The 17,288-nt window shown below is 38.0% G+C and overlaps 1 protein-coding gene across 4 annotated transcripts in view; it reads right to left on the reverse strand.

Annotated features, from left to right (window-relative positions):
* The window catches only part of fam189a1 (family with sequence similarity 189 member A1), an 86,523-nt gene that overhangs the window by 17,895 nt on the left and 51,340 nt on the right, over positions 1-17,288 (reverse strand). For 3 of the 4 annotated variants that reach the window (XM_014026324.1, XM_014026302.1, XM_014026314.1), the window contains exons 3-4: positions 8,271-8,381; positions 5,272-5,436 (exon numbers count right to left, since the gene is read on the reverse strand). In XM_014026324.1, coding sequence (XP_013881778.1) covers positions 5,272-5,436; positions 8,271-8,381 — 276 coding nt within the window. The remainder of the gene's footprint in view (positions 1-5,271; positions 5,437-8,270; positions 8,382-17,288) is intronic. The other variant, XM_014026309.1, reaches the window with a different exon arrangement.

The raw sequence follows: 17,288 nt of genomic DNA on the forward strand, positions 1-17,288 counted from the left end.
ATCCATCCATCCATCCATCCATCCATCCATCCATCCATCCACCTGTCCCTTCATCTATCCATCATCCATCCATCCATCCATCCATCCATCCATCCATCCATCCACCTGTCCCTTCATCTATCCATCATCCATCCATCCATCCATCCATCCATCCATCCATCCATCCACCTGTCCCTTCATCTATCCATCATCCATCCATCCATCCATCCATCCATCCATCCATCCATCCACCTGTCCCTTCATCTATCCATCATCCATCCATCCATCCATCCATCCATCCATCCATCCATCCACCTGTCCCTTCATCTATCCATCATCCATCCATCCATCCATCCATCCATCCATCCATCCATCCATCCTTCCGCCTGTCCCTTCATCCATCCATCCATCCTTCCATCCATCCCTTCATCCATCCATCCACCCATCCATCCATCTGTCCTCCATCCATCCATCCATCCATCCATCCATCCCAACATTCATCCATCCATCCATCCATCCACCCACCCATCCACCTGTCCCTTCATCTATCCATCCACCCATACATACATACATCCACCTGTCTGTCCCTTCATCCATCCATCATCCATACAACATTCATACATCCATCCATCCATCCACCTGTCCCTTCATCTATTCATCTATCCATCTATCATCCATCCTTCCGCCTGTCCTTTCATCTATCCATCCATCATCCATCTGTCCATCCATCCGTCTGTCCGTCCATCCACCTGTCCCTTCATCCATCCATCCATCCATCCATCCATCCATCCATCCCTTCATCCATCCATCCATCCATCCATCCATCCGCCTGTCCCTTTATCCATCCATCTGTCCATCCGTTCATCCATCCATCCATCCATCCATCCATCCATCAATCCATCCATCCACCTGTCCCTTCATCCATCCATCCATCCATCCATCCATCCATCCATACAGCCACCCCTTCATCCATCCATCCATCTTGAAATTGCAAGCAATTAAATGCAGCAAAATACACTATTTCAAAGGCAACAGACTCAACTTGGTTTATTTACATAAATTTTCTTTTATAAAGTCTGTAAGAAAGATGTTGATTTGAATTTGATAATGTATGAATAAAAAGTGAAGGCATAAAAAGCCTAGGCTTCTGACTACACTTTTTTCGGTCTATACCTTGTCTTTTTGACATTGACAGGAATTTAAAGATTGTGTATTATTTTCTTTATTATTCTGTAGTGATATTTTTCTGGGACCTAAATCTATTTAAGATATTAGGGTTTCAAGCAGACCTTATGCGAACTCCTCATGTTACAACTCTGTGATGCATACGTCAACAATATGCTCAGGACGACATGGGCCAAGGTGGACATGTATACACAGGCTTGGATCCCGGTCATAACTGCTTCACAGTTCTAGTCTGTTTTGTTTTCATCGTTCTGTGTTTTGTGCTGTTTTGTAAATGGAAATTTTAAAAACGACCGAAAATAAAAAGATTAATAATAATAAAAAAAATAATGACTTTATTGAGCTGTGGAGCTGCAGTAACTGTGGGCTCTGGAGCAATTTAGTTGAATAGCCCTTCGTGCAAGATCTGTATTTCAACTGCCTTTAACTATTTGTAGTAAAATCTTGCCTGTTTGTTAGCAAAATATCTCATGAGTCACGGCTCTTTGACCTCATGAAAGGTGGAGGATGATGTGTATTCCTTCAACAAACACTCAGCTTTTCGTGTTATCAGGAAAGCTGAGCTGCAGCTGTCTGTTGACTGGAGGAACTTTTATGATGGCTTCATCTGAGCTCATTTTTGATGCACAGATGGAAACAAATCTTTATGTTCCCCTGTGGCCATAACGTATATAATGATATAATAAAATCCTGTCAGGCAAAAAGTTTTTATAAATGACTATACTTCCTCTGTTTAAACACGACTGCTCACCAAATGTTTAACCTCTGGATGATCCCTCGCCCCCGGGTCAATCAGGGCTACGTTATATTTCCGCTTCTGCGCAGGAAATCTCAAATTACCTCAACACCACCCATCACAAATGATTTACAGCCTCGGGCAGCGTAATGAGAGAAAGAAAAAAACCCACCTGGGTGGAAGTTAAATGTGTCAGTGGAGAATGAACGGCACACATCCACAGCGTTTTAAAATACGTTAAAAGGATGAAAACCTCTCAAAGAACAGAGTGACTGGAGTGAATATTAAATAAGTTTACTTCTGTGATAGCTTAGTTACTTTCATTTTGTATTTTACAAATAAAGGGGAAAGCAGGCGCTGCATCAGCAGCACCGTCTGATACAGAAATGGACTCCTGAGACTTGGAAGAGACGCCTTTCTCTTTGGCATAACTCAATATATCTGACTATTTTGGTACTTAATAAAGGTTTATGGCCCCAATTCCCTGTCTCTTTAATGAGTTATGAGCTCAGTGACAGATGTGCTTGATCTTTCCTCCTTTCACCAGCATCCTTCACTCAGAGAAGTCTTTTATTTGGGTATCAATGTTTTATAATCAATCAGGGGCATAAAACGAGTGGATATGATTGTCGTTATCCAATAACGACACAGCACTGCAGACTTTAAATCATTCCCGAGGACACCGGGAGRCCAGATAATATACGGGGGTCATGAACCCACAAACTGCAGCCAGCTCAGAAACCCAACTAAAGATCTGCTTTCTGGAAAAGGATGAATGACATTTCTGTTAAACTAAATGCAAACTTTAAAGGATCATGCTTTTAAATCCTTCTTTTTCACATTTAAATCTTATGAAGTGGAATTGTAACGCTTTGGTCTGAATTCCTCCTTATTGTAACTGAACAAGGTGGAGACAAGGTACAAGTTATTACCAGTGTGCACTGCCAATGCAATGCACACTATTATGATTCTTTTCCCATCCAAGTCATCTCAACTTTGGCATGCTTCTCCTCCTACATACTTTGTCCTAGAGCTGCCATTGTAATTTATATCTGTAAAGCTCCTGTGCCAAATGATGGCTATGCCTTTTGGTGCCTGTAAAAATTATAGTTTATGAAATATTAATGTTTAATAAATTATAATGGCAGTCCATGGAGCCTTGTATTGGTCCAATACTGGCCCATGCTGTACTCAACTTGGTACTGCACCACAGTTTAATATTTCAACTCAGTAGTTCAGTGTTTACAATACTAATGTGATTGTATTTTGATGTTTTACTATAATATTGTCTTAATATTGCTTTATTGTTGTAATATTTTTCAAATTAGTGACAACCATTACATTGGCAATGTGGCCACTTACTGCACACATACAAATCAAACCCTGGCCTTGTTCTCTACCACAGCTCCAATGGTCCCATGGTTGATGCCATGGGCTTTCATGTGGGAGATCAGGGTTCGAAACCCAGCTACAGCAACTTTAACAGAAAATCTCTACAAACTTCATATTGTTACACAATTACCCTCATTACAAACACCTGCTGACTTGACAAGCACAAGCTGGTATAGAAAACACATTTGAATTTGGTCACAGTTCATTCTGCAAGTTCACTGCTGCAGGCAAAGCCATGCTACATGGCAATGCACACTTTTTTTTTTACATCGTAAAAACCCATGTCTAGTTATTATTATTATTATTTCAATCTTGGAAAATGCAGAACTTGCAATCACTTCCTGGAGGGCGGTGAAGGAGACAAAGCCGAGCAGAAATCCTGGGAGATTTCAAACAAACTGGCCAGCCAGGGTTACACAAGCACTTATAAACAGCATCGTGACAATAAATAAAAATATAGTTCAAACCGTAAAATTACAACAGCTTTTTTTATCACACCTGAGCAGAACCAAACAAAACCAAACAGACCCGAAGCGAATAGAGTTGAACTGTGATCATGGAGAAGGGCTTTAGAAGTTCCATCACAAATACTGACGTAATAACACATCGTAGAAAACACAGAAAACGGAACAGGTTGAAAAATATAACCCAAACAGAATGTATAAATATCTACGTGGCACCGGGAGAGAGTAAATTCAACTTTTCTGCTCTCCTAGAGATTCCAAGTATGACAAAATGTATTTATCAGCTAAAAATGTGGATTTTGCATGATGTGTCCCCTTTAATGTGTTAATATTAAATTCAACTCAAWTTTTTATTCATTTCATTAAAAAATAACTATATACAATAAAAAACAAAGAAAATACACAAATCAAACATTAAATTAAAAATGAAAGGTAGCAGAAGAAGAATGAATCTTATAACGTCTGCCCCTTTTATCCCCACAATATATTCAAACAAAACATAATTTACAAAACAATACTAAATAAAAAAACAACATAAAACATCAACTCAAACAACAATTCATATAGCTTCACATTTTACTTTTCATACCTTCAGAAAACTAGCTTCTATCTGTCTCTTAAATATAAACATAGAGCTGGTTTTTTTAAGATCATCTTTCAGACTATTCCACAATCCTATACCCTGTATTAAACTATACCCTGGATTAAACTATGCCCTGGATTAAACTATACCCTGGATTAAAGTACATCTTTCTCTCAAGCAAATATGAAAATATGGCTTCACAAACATTTCCATCCCCTTAAGATAATAACAACTGTCTCTCTTAACAAAGTTTACCTGAATGTTGGAAGGTAATACGTTTCTGTAAGCCTTGTACAAAAACAGTAAAATATTATAATCAACCAAATCATAGAATTTCAATAATTTCAGTTTGCAGAATAATGTATTTGATGAATGGTTGTAATATTTTCTCGCGATAATTCTTACGGCTCTTTTTTTGTAAAACTAAATATTGTTCTCACCTGTGGAAAATAACGCTTCAGGACATCATTAAGATAAAATAATTTATATAATGTCATTGAACTGATAATAGTATAAAATATTATAAAACAGTGTCACATGACCTGCTGTGAGTCGTTTTAAAAGGTTAGCAATCCACTTTGAGAATGAGTACCAACATTTCAATTTAGTCTGACTTCCCTAACTTCTTAAAGTATGCCATGATGGCTTCTAAAGTTGCACAAATTGCCACGTATGAAAAGCTAAAAGGTGCATTTCCCCATGACTTAAAATCAGAATAAATCAGATAGCTAGATCACAATGACAGTCAGCAGTTACAGGTTAGATTAGCCAAGAAAAATCCAGCATCTAAATCAGTTTGCAGCCCAATCAGTCACATAAAAGACACTACTTCACCAGCTAATCTACTCTAAATGAAATCTAAACACAAGTCCCACTCGTCCAGAATGCTTCTTTATTACGCTCCCACATCCACGCTGCACAAACACACCCACCTTGAGGCGCAGCCGTATGGTGTTGCAGTCCCGCAGCGGGTTCAGTTTCAGCGTCTCGCCCAGGTTGCTGCAGCTGGAGCTCTGCTTCTGCAGCTCGCAGCACACGCACACCCCGTCGCTGTCGAACTTGATCTGGGGGTGAGGAGGGGGGAACACACATCCGCACTCAAGCAGGCATGCCAGAGACACACACAGACACGCACGCGGGTGCACGCACAGACGCAACGACACACAAAGCGCACAGATCAGACTTCAGCTCTTCACTGATGAAAGCTTTAACCCTGACTTACTGTAAGTTACTGATAATTTACAGTAAGTGTCACACATGTAAGATATGAACTACATCGTTGTGTGACTGAGAAATCTTAGATTAGCTCCATCATGACTAAAAGACAGTGAGGATGAGGGGCTGAGGCAGAACGTACCTCTGCTCTGTCCCAGATTGAGAGAAAGCAGAACGTGAACTCAACAAGTCCAGGTTAATTACATTGGGGAGAAGAGATGAGGAACATTAATTTTTCAGTCCACACAGCAGCAAAGTTGGTGCGCCAGGAGAAAAGCTGCTTAAAATGTGAAAATGGATGGGTTAGTGGGTTGGGTGGCTGATGAACCACGAGGGGCTTCTTCAAAGATGCGAGGCTCCCTGCTGCTTTCCATTCAGCTTATAAAACACACAGCGTAGCATCTCATTAAGAAAAGTTTAGAATAAAAGGGACTTTATGTGTGGACTGTCTTGTAAAAAAAGAGCTTTACGGGTTTTATGAATACATCAAAAGTCCATTAAAAACTCATTTAGCCATTTTTTTCACACTGTTATTTAAACGCAAGAGTAGTTTATCCTGATAAAGATTAAGGAAAAGAATGTTTCATTCACATCTTTACACAAAACTTTCATGTTTCTGCACATGAAACAAAACAAGAGAATGCGCGTTTAAAACTTTCCCCTCATAAATGACATGTTTTCAGTGTTGGGCACAGTTCCCCTAAAGRACTAATAGGGGAACTAATTTCCTGATTAGTGCTTTAGGGCTTTTGCTAATTTAAAAATTTATTAGTGCATTATCACTTGCTAAATTTATAGGCTAAATTTAGAAGCACTAACTTTAAATGTTATTGATAAACATTAAAATTAACAGCTGACGGTGAAAGCTGTCACACATTTTGTTCATATATGTTACTTATCCACCAGGTGACAATATATGAACTCAGGTAGAGCTGTGAAATGTCAGTGATAAGTTTTAAGAGAGCGACATGTGACTCATGTTGTGTGTTGAAGAATGTTCATGGGTTGACTGGGTTATTTTAGAGCTTTAGAATTAGCTTTTGCTAAAACTTTCAGTGCATTAGTGCTTTAGAATTCGTGGACCTAAATATTTGAGTTAGTGTTTRAGGGCTWGTGCAACTAATTTTTAGATTAGTGCTGCCCACCACTGCGTGTTTTCAGTTATAGTTGGAAAAACCCATTTGGTAGGAAACAACACTTTTTATAAAACATAATTAGAGACAAGACTGGAAGGTTTAAATTTTCATCTTCATCTTCTGCCAGTCATCCGTAGTTGGGTCTTGGAGGCAACAGGTCTAGAAAAGAAACCCAGGCATCCCTCTCCCCAGCTCGTAAGGACTCTGAGGCATTTCCATACCAGACAAGAGATATAATCCCTCCAATGAGTCCTGGGTCTGCACAGGGGCCTCCTACCAGTGGGACGTGCCTGCAGCACCTCTAAAGGGAGGCGTTCTAATCAMATGAACCTCCTCAGCTGACTSCTTTTGATGGGGAGGAGCAGCGGCTCTCTGAGCTCCACCRGGATGATGGGTTAGYCCCGGCCACTCTATGAAGGAAYCTCARTTCGSCTGAMTGTATCCYGGATCTCATTCTTTWAGTCATGATCCACGCCTCATGACCAGGTAAGAGTTGGAACGTGGACAGACCAGTAAATCCAGAGCMTTGCCTTTCAATTCAGCTCTTTCTTCACCAAGACTGACCAAAGRGACACCCTCATTACCAAGGATGAGGCCCCAATCTGCCGATCCACCTCCCGCAGAATCTTTCAGACTCTAATAAAATGTTTTCAACACGTTTTAAGTTCTAACACCAAAGGACTGAAAAATTCTGTTTTTAGCTGTAATTTGATTCTGACAAAAAGGGAAATGATGATGATGATGATGATGATGATGATGATGATGATGATGATGATGATGATGATGATGAGTCATCGGCCACGAACAAACAGTTCAGCTTGGTTTCAGCGTTGACTCAGTTCAGGCAGTCTGATTTGAACAGAAGTTCTGCCTGTCTGTAAATTTGGACAACAAACACCAGACTTTTTAAATTTTACTTTACGGACTAAATTTGCTGCTCACCAAAAAAAAAGCAACAACAAATAAATAAATAATAAATTAAAAAATGCTGCTCAAGCCGTGCAGCTTCAAGAGTCTCCAGGTGGGACATGGTATGGATACGTTTACCTGTGCACCTTTTCTGGCACTTACACTATTTTAAAACAGTGCTTTTTTCCCTCAGCCTTTACAGCAATTTATAGATCTCCCCCTTGCTGATTTATGCTTATTTGCAAGCTGAAGGCCTCTTTCTCTTTCTGCACTTTCAATTTTCTTAAGATTGAACCCAGTCGTCTCTTTAATTATCACCTTTACTCACAGGTTTGTGTAGTTTCTCTGCGACTGCGTCACATTAATGTCAATTGCACACAGCTCCCATGACAAAGTTGCTGTTAGGATCAGAATATCTTCACTTTTTTCAGCTGTGAACTGTGGAACCACAACCACAATGATTTTTTATATACAGTATAATAAAGCCAAAGCAGAGATTCACACAAATCCTCTGGAGATGGCATCTTACAAATTTACCCTCGACGACAAAACACTAAATTTGACTGATAAAAATAACTCCACAGGGTGCTTTAATGTGATTATTTAAGATGAATTTATGTTTGTTTCTCTTTTGAAGCAATGCGATCGGGTTAATGTCCAGTTGGTCTCACCAGCTGACAGTCCTCCAGAGAGTTGACGAGCTGAGCGTTCTGGCAGGAGAGGATGGAGCCGGCCAGGTTGAGCATCACGCAGACGGCAGACAACAGCATGAAGAATGTGATCTGTGACCAGAGAAACAGGAAGAGGATCAGAAACAAATAACATCACGTCAAAATGTTGCCACTTGCATTGACGAAACACTTATGTTGTGTTTGAAATAAAATCACAGTTGTTTTTTGCTCAATCATCTCACCATGACTTCTGGATGGTTAAGAGAACAAATAAGCGCTGATGTCTGAAGAAATCAATAAACTCTTTTACTCCAAACCTCCCGAGTCAAAAATCTGAAAAGCTTTTTTTTTGCACAAACTGAACTTTGTCCTCAATAACAGCTAAAAACCTGTCAATCAGAGTAAAACACATGAATACTCTGGCATCCTTCTGGTCCAATTTACTGATAATTGTGTTTAGAAGAAAATGAGGCTACTATTACTGACACTCAAGTCAAGTGTTTTCAATTCACCGCCAACCAAAACAACTGCGTTCTGGGACCACACGTCGTGCACGAAGGTCAGCTTCACAAAATCACAATCAGGGAAAAACAAAAGAATTAAATCATGACCTATTTTTTAAAAGTTTTTGGTGCCACGGGATGTCGGCGGTGAAGGACAAAGAGGGCTTCAGCGGGAGGAGTTCGACAGAAAGGTGATTAAGAACGTACATAAACAGATGGGGAGGAGGAGGGGAGCCACGAGGGGGACGGAGAAGGGAAGGAACCGGAGATGGAGCGCAATAAACAGATGGAGCGATAAATTTAAGTGCTTTTTGCCTCAGATGAAAATTGAAAGATTGAGAGGCTGATGCCTGAGTGTGAGGGCCAACTCCTTGGATGGGAATGAGAAAAAACACAGGAGTAAAAGAAAAAAAAAGGAAAGATACTCAATCATAACAGAAAGTAACAACAGAGGACACGGAGAGAAAAAAAGAGTGCATGATGAATTGGTGGTAATGATGTGCAGGTTTGATTAATTCGTTTTACATTTAAATGTGATGCCATTAGAACATTATTCCTCCAGGACAGCTGAGCTCATTTTCACATTTGGAAAAACTTCTTTCTTGATTGTTTTTTAAACAAGCTTCAGACAAAACCATGAAATCCCAGTTTAAAGTAAAAAATAAAAATAAATAAAAAAAATGTGCTGTGCATTTAAAGAAGATGAAATTGTTGTTTTACTGGCTCTGGAATTAATTCTGAAGAAATATGGAGAAGTATACGTGAATTCAGGCTAATTGTTGTTTGAGTTGGTGTCTTAAATGTTGATTTTAGTTCATTTTTAAGTGTTTTAAGTTGTTTTGATTTTTGTTGTATTTTACTTTTCTTTTGAACATATTTTGGGTATAAAAAAGGGGCAGATYTAAGATTTATTCTTCTTCTGCTGCCTTTCATTTTATTTGATTTTATTGTGATTGCACGTTTTTTGTACTTTGATATTTTGTGTTACAAATGAAATTAATAAAGTGAAGTGAAGTGAAAAAAAAACATCTGATATCAGGAATGAAGCAGGATTTATCTGCTTCCATCAGACCTCCTGGCTTATTCTCTTTTAAATAAAAACGTTGAATAAATGAGTATTTTTTGAGTCATCCGACTAATTGTCAACTTAACTTGCTGTAGTYTTTTGCACAGATTTATCTGTAGTGTTTATGCAAACCTTTTGAGCATCATGCTGTGGTGCACCCCCTGTTAAAGAAACCTGGTCTTGATCCCACTGTACTGGGGAACTATAGGCCCATCTCCAAGCTACCTTTACTGTCAAAAGTTTTGGAAAAAATTATTTACGTGCAGCTAAAATCCTTCCTAGACAAACATAATATCATGGATGTGTTTCAGTCAGGTTTCAAAACTCTTCATAGCACTGAAACAGCCCTGCTGAGAGTTTATAATGATATTCTTCTGGCATGTGACTCTGTGATCATGTTATTCTTGTTTTACTGGACTTAACCGCTGCATTTGATACAGTAGACCACAGCATTTTGTTGATGCGTCTACAGCACCAGGTAGGCATCAGTGGCACTGCCCTGGAGTGGTTAAGGTCCTATCTGGCAAACAGAACATTTTCAGTAAAAATTGCAGGATTTGAATCCTTTTCTGCCCCTCTGTCATGTGGGGTTCCCCAGGGTTCAATTTTGGGGCCTTTGCTTTTTTCATTGTACATCCTGCCTTTGGCTTCAATTTTTAGAAAACACAGCATCTCCTTTCATTGCTACGCTGACGACTGCCAAATCTATGTACCTCTAAGGCAAGTTGAGGCTTGGTCCATTAAATCTCTTTTAGCATGTCTCGATGATCTTAAAGCCTGGATGGCCCTAAATTTCTTGCATTTTAATGAAAAAAAAGGACAGAGATACTTGTTTTTGGACCTAGTGGAGCATGCCCAAGTCCTCCAGTGGATTTAGACCCCTTGGCTATGTATGTCAAGCCCACAGCTACAAACCTTGGTTTTAAGATGGACAGTGATTTTAAACTTGACAGTCAAATAAGGGTTACAGTTAAGTCTAGTTTTTATCACCTGAGAAAAATAGCAAAGCTAAAATCTATTCTTTCAAGGCAACAGTTTGAAACAGTGGTCCATGCTTTTACTTCATCTCGACTGGATTACTGTAACTCACTTTATTTTGGAGTAAACCAGTCATCCCTCACACGTCTGCAGCTGGTGCAGAACGCTGCTGCCCGTCTTTTAACAGGAACACGAAGAAGGGAGCACATCACCCCGGTCCTGGCTTCCCTCCACTGGCTGRCTGTCTGTTTTAGAGTCCATTTTAAAATCCTWCTGTTTGTTTTTAAGGCTTTAAACAACCTTGCCCCATCTTATTTAACAGAGCTTCTTCACCGTTACACCCCTCCTCGGTCACTCAGGTCTGCTGACCAGTTCCTCCTGGTCGTTCCCAGGTCTAAACAGAAGCTCAGAGGAGATAGGGCTTTCTTTGTTAGTGCCCCTAAACTGTGGAACGCCTTGCCCTTGCCCGACAGGCCCCTTCACTGTCCATTTTTAAGACTCGTTTAAAAACGTATTTTTTCTCACTGGCCTTCAACCCAACTGAGATTTGATTTTACTCAACTTTTACTGTATTGGTGCTGATTTTACTTATTTAACTGTGTGATTTTATTGTGTTTTTGTATTCAGTTTTGATTTAATGTGTTCAGCACTTTGTTTCAGCAGTGGCTGATGTTATAGCACTTTATAAATAAAGTTTGATTGATTGATTGATTGATCTATGCACAGAACAGACATTTCTCAGCCTCAGAGATGAGATCTGCTTGAGCCATAGAGTTAAATAACACTAGAGTGAGCCCTGCCCATACTGTCTGTTAGCATCTGTGACAACGTGGAGGGCAAAAACTGCAACCATACAGGGCATCAGCTCACAGTCATCAGAGCAACTATTAGATTAACAGCAACTGGATCTGTGCCAGAAATGTTTTGTAATATTTTTATAATAAATTAATATAACAATTTTGTTAATTTAATTTCACAGTCATTTAAAACAGATAGATATATACAAGAAAAAAATATAAGTAATTATCTAAACCAGAATCTGAAGTTTGTCAATAACATATGTTTAACTAGTATATTTATTATTTCTTATCAATCCTAAATAATAATAAATATTTACCATTCAATATTTAGAAAATGTTCACTGAATAATTGGTGATAATTTAGGAGAAAACTTGTCTGGTATTGGCTAACCATGTTCCCAACATGTCAGGTTTGTCTAATAGAAACCTAAAAATAGTTAAATATGATATTATTTTACTCTGTGTAAATATTACATGAACCAGAGGGAACATCAGCTTGTAATATTTAATATTTTGTGATAAATTGTAGCATGATTCAGCAGAGTGCAACGGAAGCTAATATCTGCTAACCAATTCAATAATAAGCATTGATTACATCGACTTTATAAGTTTAGTTTGATTTTAAACTGCAGCAGAACCAGAACCAGGCTCAGGACAGGTGGTCATCTGCCTTGATCTGCTGGGTTTGAGAGGACAACAAAGACACAGAGACAAATCACATTTAGTCACATTCACACTCTAATATATTTAAAATATTTTTGTTAATATTACCATTAATAGTTTTTACAAATTTGACATAATCAGCCCTGGCTAATCACTGTTTTGCCGATGTGCTAATGCTAAATCCAGACTTTTGCCTTGTTCTGGTTATCACTGCCGCTGCTACAGTACATCACACAACTCATTCTAGCTGTTCTATAGAACTCCATGACTTGAGCCCGTTTAAAAAAAATAGAAAGTATGCAATGTCACTTATGAAAAGTCGTCTGGAGCTGTGAAATATTACGACAGTTTCCTGCTGCCAACTTGGATTTGTCGATGTGTCTTTTGTCACATCATGCAGCCCGGTCTGACGGCTCTGACAGTAATAACATTTGCAGAGTGATGTTCCGCGGTGGAGAGCAGCGAGCAGAAAAGGCACGCTCGTCGCTGCATTTTGGGGCTCCGCGAGCATTTAACTTGAGTGATGCCTTGACAACAACATCACGACGAGGACGTTGTAATGCACAATACAGTGACAGCGAAAGCTTCCTCCCCTGATGTTCAGGCAGCTTCAATAAAACATCTCCTTTTTTTGCCTTATTGCCWGCTGGGCAAGTCAGATTCAATGATGTGCCTCAAACAATAAATAACCTTAACACACAAAATGCTGTTTCTTGATTAAGATTCAAGCGAACATTAGAAAACCATAATATCATGCTGCTGTGAGAGGAGTTTTTTTTATATATTTTTATGAACTCATAACCACGATAAAACCATCAGAAATGATGCAACTAGCTTCATCAAAGAGATGCTTTTGAGCAATAATTCAAAAAGAGCCAGAAATATTTGTCTGAGTTGTTTTTATTGGCCCTCATGCACCACGAGTTCTCATCACTCAGCTGATTGTCGTGCTCAAACGCCTTCTCATTACCATGTAAGATCACATGGCACCATTTAGCAGCTAGTCATTAATTACCGCTGCTCTGCTCTCCGCATGCCAAAAAGACCACCCCCCCCCCCTTACACTCACACAAAGACGATGCACAGGACTCTTGCACACCAGTCCAAACAGATTTACGCTGCGTGTCATCATCACATKGTTTAGCGCTCACACAGGAGAACAATACTCCATAATGTAATCACCATCCATCTCCGTGACGCGCATGGATTAAAGAAGACGACCCTTGCTTCTGTAATTCCCCATAACTGTCACTGAGATTAAAAACAGTTCGGTTTGGACTCGCCTCTTGGTCTTCAGCTCATTTGTTTTTGTTTTAATTGCATTTATCAGCGAGGGTGATTTTGATGAACAAACAGATGAAGACGAACGATCGGCTGAATGTTAAACTTTACGAGCAGACTCTGATCGATGCCTGAACTGTCGCTAAATTTTAAGTTCAAAGATGATATTTCATTTATGAACTGTTCTTATAACCCTCAGAGTGTCCTTATACACACAGAAATGCAATGTGAAATACTGATGTTATAAATGCCAAAACTGTAAAATTATGTTTCATTTTGTTTTATAAAATGTCTTGTTTATTAGTCAGCCATGTTTAAAGGGCCAATATTATGTGTTTCTCAGGCATACATTTAAATACTATACCATCATAAAGTATCTGTGTCACTTTTAGTTGTTATTAAAATGCTGTTTTATGTTTAAATATAAAATAAACTTATCTTCTCATCACTTCCTTTTCCAAACGCCTTGAAATTGGCCTCTGTCTCTTTAAGAACCACTTTAAGTGGATCTGTGTTCGACTACTCCACCCAGGCTGCAAAGTCGAGCACAGAGCCACTGAGAAACTTGCTGTTTCAGCAACATTTAATTTAAAAACTGCACTTTTGAGGTTAAACAAATGTTCGTAATTAATTTTAATAAACTGCAATTTAAGAAGGGCATGGAAATATCTTTTTTTTATCGAAAAACCATCGAACCAAATCATGAATTTTTCTGTATTTATTCTGTATTCTGTATCTTTCTCTATTCTATCTCACCCTCTCCTGTTTTGAACTGCTGTATGTGCAAATTTCCCCTCTGTGGGATCAATAAAGTTTTATCTTATCTTATCTTATCTTATCTTATCTTATCTTATCTTATCTTATCTTATCGTTGCACAACTAATGTTAAGTAAACTGTAATTATAAATGCCCAGTCTTCCATGTTCTAAAATTGAAAAATATATAAACTGTACACCTTTATGATTTCATTTTTCTGCTTTAATCTAACAAAGATGTTATCTTAATGTGCAAACATGAGTACACTGAAACAATTTCAAGCTGACATGGAGACCTCACATACATTATTTAAGAACAAAAAATATCTAAATCTATAAGAGTGCTGTATAAAGCCAGGGAGTTATTTAATGACAAGGCTCTGCTTGTGTTGTACAATTCAATGATTTTCCCACATTTAAGTTACTGTATTGAAGTCTGGGGTAAAGCATGTAAAACAATTACAAATCAAATTTTTGTTTTACAAAAAAAGAGCCGTAAGAATAATTGTGAGAAAAGATTACAACCATCCATCAAACACACTATTTTGCAAACTGAAAATTTTGAAATTCTATGATTTGGTTGACTATATTATTTTACTGTTTGTGTACAAGGCTCACAGAAACGTATTACCTTCCAACATTCAGGTAAACTTTGTTAAGAGAGAGTTGTTATTATCTTAAGGGGATGGAAATGTTTGTGAAGCCATATTTTCATACTTGCTTGAGAGAAAGATGTGCTTTAATCCAGGGTATAGTTTAATCCAGGGTATAGGATTGTGGAATGGTCTGGAAGATTATTTTAAAAATGCCAGATCTATGTACATATTTAAGAGACAGATAAAGGCAAGTTTTTTGAAGATATACGAAAAGTAAAATGTGAAGCTATTTGATTTGTTGTTTGAGTTGATATTTTATGTTGTTGTTGTTTTTATTTTTATATTTTTTATATTATTTAGTATTATTTTGTAAATTATGTTTCGTTTGAATATATTCTGGGTCGAAAAGGGGCAGACAGATTTATTCTTCTGCTACCTTTCATTTTATTTTGACTTGTATATTTTTTTGGTTTAGTTCTTATTATTGTATATAGTATTTTTTAATTAAATGAATAAATTTTTGAATTGAATTGTATTTAATATTGATAAAGTAAAGCTACTTTGTGCAAAACAACCTTTAAATATGTTTCCGTTGCACAGATCTCCTGCATTTGCTCATCAAAGGTGCATTAAAAAGCAGAAACCACAACATGTTGCACAATTTACCGCACATCTCTTTTTTTACAAGCATCACAACCACAAGAGTGCATGTAGGCAATATTTGTAGGGATTAAATATATATTATGAATGTAAAGAAATAAATTGTTGAGGTTTGTCTAAACGCAATAGAAAAGGTGTCATAAAAACTACTGTAAGAGAAATTTAATTTGCTAGTGATTTTAATGTTTTTAAAAACTTMTTTTAAATACATCAAAATAGAAATTTTACCTAAAACTTTTCATAAAATGTCAGAATTTGTCAAATCTAAAATAACTAAAAGATAAACGTCATTGAATTAGCATTAAACTCGTGTTTCTGTATAAAGTTTGGAATAAAACCCTAAAATGAGTCCAACTCCACAGAATGAAGAACAAATTCAGCACACTGACTCATAAGATCACAAAATGTAACAAAATTTAAACGAAGCCTTTTTGATGCAACACTGTAACCTGCAGCTGTTCTTTAATCCTTTAAGAAAAAAAAAACAGCTCAACACTGGATGGTTTGATCAGATAAGGATTGCTAAAATGAGAATTTAAAACACTGTTTACATCCTCCAACTGCAGCACAAATTAGTATTTGGTCTGCGGCGGCACTGCGACACAACACAATTTATTTTCAATTATCCCTGAGCCACGAGAGATGGAAGCAGTGTTGTTTTGTTTTTGCTGCTGCTCAGCAGATCACACAGCCTCTCYTACAGTTTCCATCTGACACTGAGTATCAGTCTTAAGGCCCCTGCAGGGATCAGACACATCTGTGCACCAAAATCACTTTAAAAAATGTATAATAAAAGATCCACTCTGAATGTTGATCTGCAGGAAGTTTCGTGGAGATTCCTGGGATTTGCAGATCTGGTGAATTATTCTGCTTTAGTGTAAAAACAGTGAATCGCAGTGAGACCTTGGGGTTAAGATGCAATCAGGAAAAAAAAGTGTTGCTTGCAGTGTTGCAGCATGACTGGCTTTAAAAACACAAGAGGAGGCAAATCCAAATCGGCAGCTATGAGAGGCCCTGTAGGCCATAATTCAAACTTGGCCTCTCATAGAAAACAGCTGTTTTTCATTGGTTCACAGAAAACACTTCTGCTCCTCACTATGAGGGTTCTCCTGGCGTGTGTGTGTGTGTGTGTGTGTGTGTGTGTGTGTGTGTGTGTGTGTGTGTGTGTTCATCTGCAGGATTAGGTGTGATGGAAGGAGAGTGACCCAGAGTGCAGCTTGGGTCCAAATAAACAGTGAAGGTGTTGATGTGAACTCAGAGCTCAGGAGAGATCAGACAGAACTACATTTATCCTTGATTGTGGTTTTTTTTATGCRGTCTTCTACAAATCTCATTCACTCTTCTACTGTCCCACAAATAAATACAAACTTTGAGATGCTTTAATTAAAAATGTTCTTGCTGTTTTTGTTGAAAGACCACACCGATTAAACCATCACCAGTTTTTTACGATTTTTTTTCTTTTTTTGCCACTTCAGTAGAAAACGAAACCAAATATTAGTTTATTTAGTTTATTTCTTCATCATCAGTGACTTTTTTAAGTGAAGAGAAAATAGAGACAGAGAGAGAAACACAGAGGAGTAATTAGAAAGATAGAAAGATTGAAATAGCGATTAGAAGTATATTAAATATATACCAACAAAACACAGGACCACACACCCAACATCTGTCCGCTCACCTGAAAAATAAATGGATAAATACATGGAGGGCATATATAAA

This window comes from Austrofundulus limnaeus, unplaced genomic scaffold, assembly GCF_001266775.1.
Source record: "Austrofundulus limnaeus strain Quisiro unplaced genomic scaffold, Austrofundulus_limnaeus-1.0 Scaffold5, whole genome shotgun sequence".
Lineage (NCBI taxonomy): Eukaryota > Metazoa > Chordata > Actinopteri > Cyprinodontiformes > Rivulidae > Austrofundulus > Austrofundulus limnaeus.